This window comes from Dermochelys coriacea, chromosome 11 (assembly GCF_009764565.3).
Source record: "Dermochelys coriacea isolate rDerCor1 chromosome 11, rDerCor1.pri.v4, whole genome shotgun sequence".
NCBI lineage: Eukaryota > Metazoa > Chordata > Testudines > Dermochelyidae > Dermochelys > Dermochelys coriacea.
Window position 1 is genome coordinate 17,215,842 of NC_050078.2, and position 12,645 is coordinate 17,228,486.

The 12,645-nt window shown below is 42.6% G+C and overlaps 1 protein-coding gene across 2 annotated transcripts in view; it reads left to right on the plus strand.

Moving 5' to 3' along the window:
* Positions 1-2,089: 2,089 nt before the first annotated feature.
* Positions 2,090-12,645, plus strand: part of GPR39 (G protein-coupled receptor 39) — a 134,543-nt gene continuing 123,987 nt past the window's right edge. The window contains exons 1-2 of one of the 2 annotated variants that reach the window (XM_038422625.2): positions 2,127-2,781; positions 2,963-3,703. In XM_038422625.2, coding sequence (XP_038278553.1) covers positions 3,046-3,703 — 658 coding nt within the window. In that variant the 5' untranslated portion in view covers positions 2,127-2,781; positions 2,963-3,045. Of the gene's footprint in view, positions 3,704-12,645 lie in introns of both variants that reach the window. The other variant, XM_038422624.2, reaches the window with a different exon arrangement.

Genomic DNA, 12,645 nt, shown 5'->3' on the forward strand with positions numbered 1-12,645 from the left:
CCCTCTATTCATTTGCCAAAGCATGCATTATAATTTCAGATTGAAAAGTCAACCTTATTGAAAACAGTGGGAGGTGGCAGACAATTTCTTTATTAAGGGCAGCCTCACTTCTCCTTGCAGATAGACTGTAAGGAAATGGTGACCATCTTGCTGGCTTCAGTCCCCTTGATAGTAATAGGAGATTGTGGCCATTTTGGGTAAGGGAAGATTCATGAGTTGCAGCCTTTCATCATGTTTTCATTAGACAGGTTAAAAAAAACAACCCAACTCCCCTACCCCAAAAGCATAAGAGTTGTAATAAAATTGCAAGAGTTGGTGAACTCCTGGTGACCAACCCAATGAGCAGTACATAGATCAACTGGGTGCTGTAAAGAACCATTTCTTCTTATACAAGAACAAGGGTCCATCCATGGAAATTAATTTAAAAATAATAGAAAATTTGGAATACAATAAAAAATTGACTGGTGGAACTCATTGCCACAAGATATTTGTAAGGCAAAGAGCTTAATAAGATCCTCCAAAAGATTAGACATTCATGTGAATAATAATATATAATCTAGTGCTACACTAATTAGGATAAAAATATATGAGAGCCTTCATACTGCAGTCAACCATTAACTATCTGTGGTTAGGAAGAATCTTCCCATATAGGTATATTATTGCATAATTACCCACGATAGATATTTCAGACTTTCCTGAGAGGATCCTGGACTAGATGGACAATTGTTCTGATCTGATATGGCAGTTCCTATGTACCTTCTTTTTTATGGTCTCAGTTTATGGGCACTGAAATATTCTCTTTCCACTCTTATTCCCTCTGTGGTACTAAACTCTAATAAAGGGAGTTAATAAACATTGTGTATATTCGAAAGATAATATTGAAAACTGCAAAATTGCATATGCATTTTATAATTGGTGTGGAAAAAGGGGGGAGATCTAATCCTATTGGACCCCCCCTCTTTCTTCCCTTTGATGGCAAGCAGCAAATTTTAATTAGCTTCATTTCCATGATTCAGTCATGCATATGTAATCTTTGTTCACACTTTTATAAAGTAAAATTAAGTGAAAGAAATTGGGTAGTAATAGAAAGCTTGTCTGAGCAGAACAAATTTGAATTATCAAACATAAGGAAAGATGACTGGGGCTACAGGGCTTGAAGTTCTGCGAGGTTTGAGGTGGTTTCTCTGAAACAGGACTGCATAAATAATCCATTGAAATAGGTGCTGATTATCCAGTTGTGGCATCCTTTGTTCATTATGTACTTGGGCTGCCTAGGTGTAGAGATAACCACTGAATATGAGGAGGCTGCTTAATAATATTTTTCTAATGCTCCTCTTATCTTGAGATAAAATGTGACCTGAACTTGTCTAGTTAATAAAAATTACTGTTTGAACTCACTTTTCTTGGATTTAGTATTAGAACAGCTCATCATACAGGACCTGGCATGATTACAGCTGCTAAAGTTATTCTGCTATTTGGGGAAAAAAAAACTTGCATTGTACTGTGAAGTTCTCCTAACCCATACAACCCCCCTAAATCAATGGGCCCAGGAATTACTTCAGGAGCCTTTAGTGTCCTGGTGTGAAACTAAAACTAAAGAGTGTATTAAATTCAGTCCCTCGGGGATGAGGCAGGGAAGAGGGAAACACAGTCTAATCCCTGCCAGTCATGATTATTGGAAGGAATGAGCGTGATTAGGATTGCTATCTGCATTATTTTTATCTAGCAGGGGAAAAAAAGGGAAATGTAAAGAGATACTCTTAATCTGTTTATGCTCAGAGTTTGATTTACTTTAAAACTTGTTAGAACGACCTTTACATTCTAAATATGTATTTTATATATCCATCAGCTCATCACCAATAATTTATTTATTTACATTAAGAAACCTATTTGTCTATATAGGGCTGCAACCAAAATATTGGACTGGCTCCTCAGCTAGCGTAAATCAAGCCAACCCCCTTGAAGTCAATCAAATTATATCTGAAGCAAGGCTTAGGCCCACTTTATTTTGCTCTGCTGCATCACAACCATGCCTGAGGAATGTGCTGATTAAAGGGAGTATAAAAACAGAGCAACAAAGGAGGTTAAAGTCAGCATAGAGCAAAAGCCTGAATCCTGGAGCTCAAAGGGAAGCTCCTGAATGAATCATCTCTCTTCAGTATCTACCTCCCACACCAACCCCACCTTTGTTTGTCTCCTGGCTGTCAGGTTCAGGGTAAAGACCTCTTACTGCAGCAGGTATCTGATTACAGGAAGTGGAGGCTGTTTGTTTAGAAAGGCTGTTGCATTTTTTTTCCCTGCCCACCTGACTGCTGGTCAGTGACCACGTCCTGTCTCTGCCTCAGCCAATTAATATTTAACGAGAGCAGCTGCACAAACTCTTGTCTCATCCCCAAGTTTGCGGAAGTGAAAGCTGGGGTGTAAGGTGTGCTCTACAAAGCTGTAGATAGCAGCAGTAAATGAAAGAGGTACTGCTCTGCAGTTAATTGCCTGGAGTGTTTGAGAAAACAGAACTGATTTCAGCAGAGAAGAAACAAGAAAAGAAATTTGTTTCATCTATCATAAGAAAAGGGGAACGTATGCTGAGAACTACCCTATCTTCTTCCTACCATGCCTGTGCTGAATTATGGACATGCTTTCTGAGCAACAAACCAGCTTTGATTCAGATCAAGTGAGGCTTGTAGAGTCCCTTTCACTGCAGCCTGCTTGTATGAGCTTGTGAATGTGAAGGGAGGAAGAGGGATCTATTTACTGCTTTACTTAGAATATTGGAGGTAGTTGGTAAGCAGAGTCATCTTTTTTTTTTCCCTCCCTTGTTTTTCCATGGACTTGGTCATGGCTCAGCAAAGTGGCCAGGCAAATTGCTCTCATGTGATTGATCACAGTCATGTCCCAGAGTTCGAGGTTGCGCTGTGGATCAAGATCACTCTTGCCTTCGTCTACATCTTTATCTTTGTTGCAGGGATCCTGGGCAACAGTATCACCATCCAGACCACCAAAGTGCTGCAGAGGAAGGGCTATCTGCAGAAGGAGGTCACTGACCATATGGTGAGCTTGGCCTGTTCCGACCTGCTGGTCATCCTGCTGGGGATGCCTGTGGAGTTCTACAGCATTATCTGGAACCCCTTCTCCACCCCAAATGGCAACATGGCCTGCAAGCTGTACTGCTTTGTCTTCGAAGCCTCCAGCTATGCCACCATACTGCACGTGGCCACCCTCAGCTTCGAGAGGTACATTGCCATCTGCCACCCTTTCAAGTTCAAGGCTGCCTCTGGACCCCATAAGGCCAAGATACTCATTGCCTTCGTCTGGGTCATCTCCATCCTGGTGGCCCTGCCCCTGCTCTTTGCAATGGGCACTGAATACCCCCTAGAAGTTGTCCAGGGTCACCAAGGAGTGACCCCCTGCATCATGCCTACCTCCAGACACCACTGGCCTAACCTGATGAGCAATGTCACTATATGTACAAATCTTTCTTCCAAGTGGATTGTCTTCCAGTCCAGCATCTTCAGCGCCTTCATAGTGTACATTGTGGTGCTGACATCAGTGGCCTTCATGTGCCGCAGCATGATGAAAACTCTGATGATCCTCAAGAAAGGGACTGTGATGGTTCCGGGGGTACAAAGTCACCAGGAGCAGTATCTAAGGAAAAATCAGAACATGGAGGGCAAGAACTCCAGGAAACAGACCATCATCTTCCTAGGTAAGGGAATGTTTTATTTGTAGGGGGTCGGGAAGAAACTTAGAGGTATCTCTCTCACCCTGCCCAGGCCCATGTATTGCAGTATGGGATGCAGGTCCAAAATGAGGGAGGCCCTGGAATTTAAGAAAATTATTCATACAGCTAAATAAATCACTCTTTCCTCACTTTTGTGGTTCTTCATTCTTGATGACAATAACTTTTTAACAAAGTGATGGGACCCCAAGCTGGTGTGGAATATGGGACTGAAAATGAATAGCGTCTCTCAAATGGCACAGCTGAGGGCCACGCCCAGAGGAACTGTTCTTATACCATCTGCATCCTTTGGCTTTCTACACAAAGGCCAAGGCTGGGTTGTTTGTTTGTTTTTTGTTTTTCATTCCAGTTTCATTCCAGTCCCCTCCCCCCCCATTTTTTAAAAGGACCTTTTTCAATTTTAAAAAATATATTTTAAAAAACCTGATTCCCTGAGCTGTGTCTTATTAACATTCTACCATGTTAAAGCAATGGGGAAGGAGGTCACTAAGTAAAATCCAGTTTACTTTGTTGTTTTATGCTGCCTGGTTACACTCTGTGTTTCTTTCCCTGTAGACAAATGAAGCTGGCCTCACTGTGGCATACAGTGTTGGTCTGGTAGGCAGGGCAGAGAGATAGTGACTTGGTGTCAAACTGTTCCTGCTGGCATTTTTTCCCTTAAATTCCTGAATATGTGGCAGTTGCAAAAATTTGTCTCAGAAGATCTAAATCTCAGCCAGTTCTGATGCATGTCCTATTCAGAATGTTACCTAGCAAGTGTCCTGTGCTGAACTTTGTCAGTTGTTGCTATATTTAAGTCGAATGATTGATTGAAACTGGGCTGGAGAGTTCATTTGGTCTCACAGGTTGCTGTTGCCCATGTTTGTTTGTTTTTTCCTCTGGTCTTATTTGAAGGCCCATAACCTTGGAATTATGTCTGATTCTGATCTCTATCGCCACATTTGTCAAACTAAAACTAATCAAGTTGTCATTTCACCAACTCGGAATCTTTCCAGGCTGTGATCCATGTAGCCTCCACCTCCAGTTGAGGGTCTTAGAGGTGCTCTTAATCATGTCTTGCTTGAATTACAGCAAATCCTTGTTTTGCTGGCTTGCTTAATACAATAGTGGCTACGATAAATGAACAAGCTAGTGGATGAATGCATAGACAAAGTAGGATTTCAGTGCATCTTTTTGGCACTCTGATACCTCAGGGAAGGGATTGACACAAATAGGCTCTTCCATTTAGAAAACCTTGCAGAGATTAACACTGACTGTCCCATATTCTCCTAACTAGTCATATTCTTACTATTATCGGCAACCCACCAAACCTTTTCTAGAGGCCTATGGAATAGGGGGAAAGAAATGGATTCCTGAACCAGGAATTCTAGCTATAGTGAAAAGAGACCCGATCTCTCTCTGGCCCCTTCTTCATTATGTCTGGGTCAGAATTGCGGACCCAGCTAAAAGATACCATGTGGACAAGATCTAACCTTACTCCTGTAATTATGTCTCAGTAACCGGATTAAAAGTGTTGGATAACAGATGTGGCCAAATACATGCATAAAGAGTTCTGCAGGATTCAAAGGTGAGAGCTGAAGGTTCAGGCCATATGCTTTACTCTGTCAAAATACTTGTCTGGTCCTTGTGTCTAAAGTGCATTTTTTGAGAAGAAACACTCTGGTTACTGTGGTTCTCTAATGATACTGCAAACCATTTTGAGATCATTTGGAATGAAAGGCACTGTATAAATATGATAAACAATTTACATTTCAGTGGTACTGTATCTGAATTGCCTTCTCGGATGGAAGGCAATGACTACTGCACACTGCACAGAGCAAGGGAGAGAGACGGTTTTGCTGTTTAAGGTCTTTGCTACAGTGGGATCTTTCAGATATCTGTGTAACTTGCTCCCCTCACAAATTGTTCACATCTACATTCAAATCCAGTTTAAGGCCCCAATCATGCAATGCACTCTACGTGGGTGCAGAGGGAAAACTACATTACTGTGGCTTTTCTTCCCATTTATCCCATCACTCTGGCTGGAGTGGCTTACAACTTTGAGTGCCAACCTCAGGGCAGACTGTCAAGAATGCAGGGTAGACACCCCCAAATGGGTGGTATGTTCTATTATTGGATTTCACCAACTCAGTAACAAGTATGTCCTCTTAAAGCGCCATAACAGCCTTACTATGGAGTCAGACAGTCCCATTGGACACTCCAGTCTATCTTGCCATCCAGGCAAGCTGGACTTAGCAGTGGTTCGTTGGTGTACGCCAAAGGTCACACAATATTCAGGTTGCTGTCAGTCCCAAGAGATGAGTCACTCACCCCTATGTCAAATTGTACCTCTGATCTCACACCAAAGACAACACATGGAGCCAATCCTATAGTAAACTAGCTAAGGATTAAGAAAAGAAATGAGAACTTTATTCCAGGTTAAAGTAGGCAAACATATATACACAAAATGAATTAGTCTATAGTGCCAAAAGATGACTGAGTTGTAGTAATCTGTCAGCACGGAATGTCTTTTCAGGCTAACCGAGGTCGACTCTGGGGGTTTCTGTTTCATAGCTCTAGCCCTCTGAGAGTCTCAACAGCAAAAGAGAGATGATAAATTTCCTTGTCAGCTATTTTTATTTCCTTCTTTCAGAATTCAAACTGCTGGGATGAGCTCTTTTGTATATAGCCTCTTTGTGGTTGTGAAGGGGCAATTAACAAAGTCTTTGTATTGTAATATCCCAAAATGGCCCATTTAGTTTTGGTAGCCTTGATGAACAGGAGACAATCTCTCCTGACAGGGTTCACGGTTTCATAGCAAATACTTGTTTTACAGTTATGAAGCAAAAACTTAAATATTGCCTTTATAGCAGGTGATACAGCTATTAGTGAGATTAATGCATGCAGCAATTTACAAGCATTTCATAAAGTCTAAACACTAAACCCATGGTTATAAGTTCAATGCCCATCTTAATCATGCTGATAGACAACTGAAACAAACAGTATTCCAGCAATGAATTTGTCAGTGCTTGGCCAAGGCCTAAAGCCTTGGTAAGAGCTAGCACCTCTTTTGCCAGCCTCACAGTCCATATCTCCCACTTCTTAATTTTTCCTTTGACTGCCCAATTGGAAGTGGGTCAGGACCAATGCTAAAAGCTAAATGAAAGCAATTGTCTGGTGCTTAATATTAAAGGAATTTTCCACTGATATCTAACATTTTCTGTGTGCGACCAGCTTGCTGACAGTGTTGGAAAATGCTTTCATGAATTTCCTGAAACGATTTTTACAATGTATTTCAAATGGCTCTTAAAAATATGAGTCTCACTAATTAACTTGGGTTAGGAAATAAATTAATGAACTGAAGAGGAAAAAATCATGGCCTGCATCCATGAGAATACTACAATGAAATTTAATATGCGGATTTTATAAGAATTATGCTTGAAGGCAATTTTAACCAAGAAGAAACAAACATATAAATTGTTTACAAATTGCTTAATTTAAATATGTTGATTTAGCAGCCCTCTTTGTATTTCATTTAACAGATGGGTCAAATTAAAACAAATATTTGCTTATTTCCAACATATTTCACATTAAATGTGAAATGTAAATGACGGCGTATAGCAAGATGTCTTTGAGCATCTAACAGCAATAAAACAATCTAGCATTTTCTTCCTCTAGTTGTTAACAGAAATTCATAAATCTACCAAAGATGAGAAGAACATACGTAGAAAAACACAGAAGTAGAAATGGATGTTTTTTGTTTAGTGCCTTTATTATTGTGCCATGTTTGGGAATAATGAAAACAAATTGGGAAAGCTGACAGGTGAGAAGATATTTCCTGTATCACTTCAGAATCTAGTAGATAGTTTGCGGGAAGTAATCAAGATGCAGATGGGAATGGACAATCATAGCCTAAAGAGAGCATGTGTTTGAGGGAGAATACAAAGGTAGATACTACTGAAATGTGTACAGAACCAAATTCTTCTGTTAACATAACTGAGAGCAGAAATTTGGTTCATATTGTCAGGATGCTCGTCTGATTTCCAGTCTGATAGTCTATAATATACTAATGTAAGGGACCAGATTCTGGACTGTGACTGAGGAACACTTGATGCAGCTCTTGGGGGGGTGGTGGTGTGGTGTGGGGGGATAGATGGTATAAAGGTGGATTTAAACCACTTCTGCCTTCCCCAGTTCTTATGGTCCTGGTCTAGCCACTAGCTGGGCTAGTCTGAACCCCAGGCCTTCAGACAGCTTTAATTTACTCTAAGATCCAAAGGGGCTGCTCAGGCATTTGGAAATTGAAATTGCTCAGGCATTTGGAAATCTGGCCACACTGTTCTTCCTCCAGACCCAAGAACTATGCTGGAAGCCTGGAGGGGAGAGGTGTGGGAACTACAACAGCAATTCTGGACCCATAGTGCTGGTGGAATCCTTCAATATCTGGGCAATCCGGATTTACGGTAGCTCTACACCAGTGGAGCTGTGCAAAGTTGCCCCAGTGTATTGGGAGATTGACTTGTAACTGCCAAGTATAATGCCCTTCTAAGTAGCACAGTGCTGTTCCTTTCGTATGTTACGGTGGATATAAGCGCTGTTGTACCTCATTGCTTACACAGCTCAAATGAAGTGTCTTGCACTTCTGATAGACACGCTTTGGGGGTTTTGCAAGCAACTTTTCTTGTCCTTGCCTCTGTGTGTGTTTATCACTTGGAAACTGAACCTGCTCTCCTTAGTCATATGGGAAACTGCATTCCCTACAATGGGACTACTTGTGTGAGTAAAGCAAATAGAATTTGGTTTGATATGGTGTGGCATTTGCTTAAAAGACTCATAATTGACTGTGCTGTGCTGAACATAATTGATTGTTCATTGCAAACATCATTCTATGGGGGGGGGAGGGATAGCTCAGTGGTTTGAGCATTGGCCCCCTCAAGGATTGAACTCACAACCCTGGGGTTAGCAGGCCATTTAGGGATCTGGGGAAAAAATTAGGGATTGGTCACGCTTTGAGTGGGAGGTTAGACTAGATGACCTCCTGAGATTCCTTCCAACCCTGATATTCTGTGATAAAATGTATATTGGGGCTGTTATCTCAGGCTGGTGTTATGAGCAGTAAGGCAAATCTAGCTATTGCCTGTCAGTGTCATTTTGTATGATTCACGCTTGTGCAGTGTTTTATGTTTAAACTTCTTGCTTCATCTACAGCAGCAGAAGTTAGTGAAGTGTTACATTTTCAGACCTGTGCCCAGGAAAAGTGCTGGACTGGTAGAACTTAAATAAATGGAGGACAAACTTGGGCAACAGCAGTGCAAGCTTCCCCACAATACTCGGTCCTTCTGTGATCAGATGGGATTGACCCTGAAGGTGGGGATGTAGCTTGTTCAGCTCCTGGCCTTTCTGCCAAAAGCTAAAAGGGTGATAAAAGACCCAGCTAGATGCCAAGGGTGGTTTTGCACTGTGTGGATTTGTGGGCATTTATTGTACACTTGTCAGTGTACGATGAAGTGAGCTGTAGCTCATGAAAGCTTATGCTCAAATAAAATTTAGTCTCTAAGGTGCCACAAGTACTCCTTTTCTTTTTGTAAGTATATACTCTCTTTCTTTGTCCTGAAAATGTTGAGATCTGTGGTCATCCTAACCTCTTATCTGCTGTGGAAAGGAGTATTGAAGTGATGGGCCAGCTGCTGATTTGAAGCATGAATCAGCTATGTAGCTTCTCAGAGTATGTCTACACTGCAGTTAGTTGGCATGGGCCAGCAGCAGGTGTCTGACTCAGGCATGCCAGGTTCGGGCTAAGGGGCTGTTTGTTTACAGTGTAGATATTCGCAAAAAGAAAAGGAGTACTTGTGGCACCTTAGCTACTAATAAATTTATTAGAGCATAAGCTTTCGTGAGCTACAGCTCACTTCATCGGATGCATTGGTGGAAAATACAGAGGGGAGATTGATATACACACACACACAGAGAACATGAAACAATGGGTTTTATCATACACACTGTAAGGAGAGTGATCACTTCAGATAAGCCAGCAGCGGGGGGGAGAAAGGAGGAAAACCTTTCATGGTGACAAGCAAGGTAGGCTATTTCCAGCAGTTAACAAGAATATCTGAGGAACAGTGGGGGGTGGGGTGGGGGGGGGGAGAGAAATAACATGGGGAAATAGTTTTACTTTGTGTAATGACTCATCTATTCCCAGTCTCTATTCAAGCCTAAGTTAATTGTATCCAGTTTGCAAATTAATTTCAATTCAGCAGTCTCTCGTTGGAGTCTGTTTTTGAAGCTTTTTTTGTTGAAGGATAGCCACCCTCAGGTCTGTAATCGAGTGACCAGAGAGATTGAAGTGTTCTCCAACTGGTTTTTGAATGTTATAATTCTTGACGTCTGATTTGTGTCCGTTCATTCTTTTACGTAGAGACTGTCCAGTTTGACCAATGTACATGGCAGAGGGGCATTGCTGGCACATGATGGCATATATCACATTGGTAGATGCACACGTGAACGAGCCTCTGATAGTGTGGCTGATGTGATTAGGCCCTATGATGGTGTCCCCTGAATAGATATGTGGACAGAGTTGGCAACTGGCTTTGTTGCAAGGATAGGTTCCTGGGTTAGTGGTTCTGTTGTGTGGTGTGTGGTTGCTGGTGAGTATTTGCTTCAGATTGGGGGGCTGTCTGTAAGCAAGGACTGGCCTGTCTCCCAAGATCTGTGAGAGTGATGGGTCGTCCTTCAGGATAGGTTGTAGATCCTTGATGATGCGTTGGAGAGGTTTTAGTTGGGGGCTGAAGGTGATGGCTAGTGGCGTTCTGTTATTTTCTTTGTTGGGCCTGTCCTGTAGTAGGTGACTTCTGGTACTCTTCTGGCTCTGCCAATCTGTTTCTTCACTTCAGCAGGTGGGTCTTGTAGTTGTAGGAATGCATGATAGAGATCTTGTAGGTGTTTGTCTCTGAGGGGTTGGAGCAAATGCGGTTATACCATAGAGCTTGGCTGTAGACAATGGATCGTGTGGTATGATCTGGATGAAAGCTAGAGGCATGTAGGTAGGAATGGCGGTCAGTAGGTTTCCGATATAGGGTGGTGTTTATGTGACCATCGCTTATTAGCACCGTAGTGTCCAGGAAGTGGATCTCTTGTGTGGACTGGTCCAGGCTGAGGTTGATGGTGGGATGGAAATTGTTGAAATCATGGTGGAATTCCTCAAGAGCTTCTTTTCCTGGGTCCAGATGATGAAGATGTCATCAATGTAGCGCAAGTAGAGTAGGGGCATTAGGGGACGAGAGCTGAGGAAGCGTTGTTCTAAGTCAGCCATAAAAATGTTCGCAAAAAGAAAAGGAGTACTTGTGGCACCTTAGAGACTAACAAATTTATTAGAGCATAAGCTTTCATGAGCTACAGCTCACTTCATCGGATGCATTTGGTGGAAAAAACAGAGGAGAGATTTATATACAAATAAATTTGTTAGTCTCTAAGGTGCCACAAGTACTCCTTTTCTTTTTGCGAATACAGACTAACACAGCTGCTACTCTGAAACCATAAAAATGTTGGCATACTGTGGGGCCATGCGGGTACCCATCGCAGTGCTGCTGATTTGAAGGTATACATTGTCCCCAAATGTGAAATAGTTATGGGTGAGGACAAAGTCACAAAGTTCAGCCACCAGATTAGCCAGGACATTATCGGGGATAGTGTTCCTGACGGCTTGTAGTCCATCTTTATGTGGAATGTTGGTGTAGAGGGCTTCTACATCCATAGTGGCTAGGATGGTGTTTTTAGGAAGATCACCAATGGACTGTAGTTTCCTCAGGAAGTCAGTGATGTCTTGAAGATAGCTGGGAGTGCTGGTAACGTAGGGCCTGAGGAGGGAGTCCACATAGCCAGACAATCCTGCTGTCAGGGTGCCAATGCCTGAGATGATGGGGCATCCAGGATTTCCAGGTTTATGGATCTTGGGTAGCAGATAGAATACCCCAGGTCGGGGTTCTAGGTGTGTGTCTGTGTGGATTTGTTCTTGTGCTTTTTCAGGGAGTTTCTTGAGCAAATGCTGTAGTTTCTTTTGGTAACTCTCAGTGGATCAGAGGGTAATGGCTTGTAGAAAGTGGTGTTGGAGAACTGCCTAGTAGCCTCTTGTTCATACTCTGACCTATTCATGATGACGACAGCACCTCCTTTGTCAGCCTTTTTGATTATGATGTCAGAGTTGTTTCTGAGGCTGTGGATGGCACTGTGTTCTGCATGGCTGAGGTTATGGGGCAAGCGATGCTGCTTTTCCACAATTTCAGCTCGTGCACGTTGGCGGAAGCACTCTATATAGAAGTCCAGGCTGCTGTTTCGACCTTCAGGAGGAGTCCACCCAGAATCCTTCTTTTTGTAGTATTGGTAGGAAGGTCTCTGTGGGTTAATATGTTGGTCAGAGTTCAGGTTCCACCTGGAGCCTGAGCTCTAGGATCCTGTCAGATAGGAGGGTCACAGAGCCCCAGCTTCAACCCATGCCTGGATATCTACACTGCATTTTAACAGTCCTGCAGACTGAACCCTGTGAGCCCAAGTCAGCTGGCATAGCCGATCACCAGGTGTCTAACTGCAGTGTAGACATACCCTCGGTAGCTGCTGCTCCCAGTTGTTTGGCAGGAGTAGGAGCAGCTCTCCCTCCTTGACTGTAAAAGGATCTGTGTAAACACAGATCTACTGCCCCTGCCCCTCTCCCAACCCAACAGAGCCAGGTCTGCTGTATGCACAGGATACAGTGCCCCTGGCATGCTGACACCTCGGCTGTCTCCCGCTTTGGCAGAAGAACCATAGTGTCAAATAAGCAGGAATAGGAACTTTTCATACAAGCTTTGTGTAGCTTCTCCATTAGAAGCAGTTACAAATTTGGTGGTGGTTTTTAGAGTTAATTTGGCATAGTGCTTACATTAAGTGCATTAGACAAA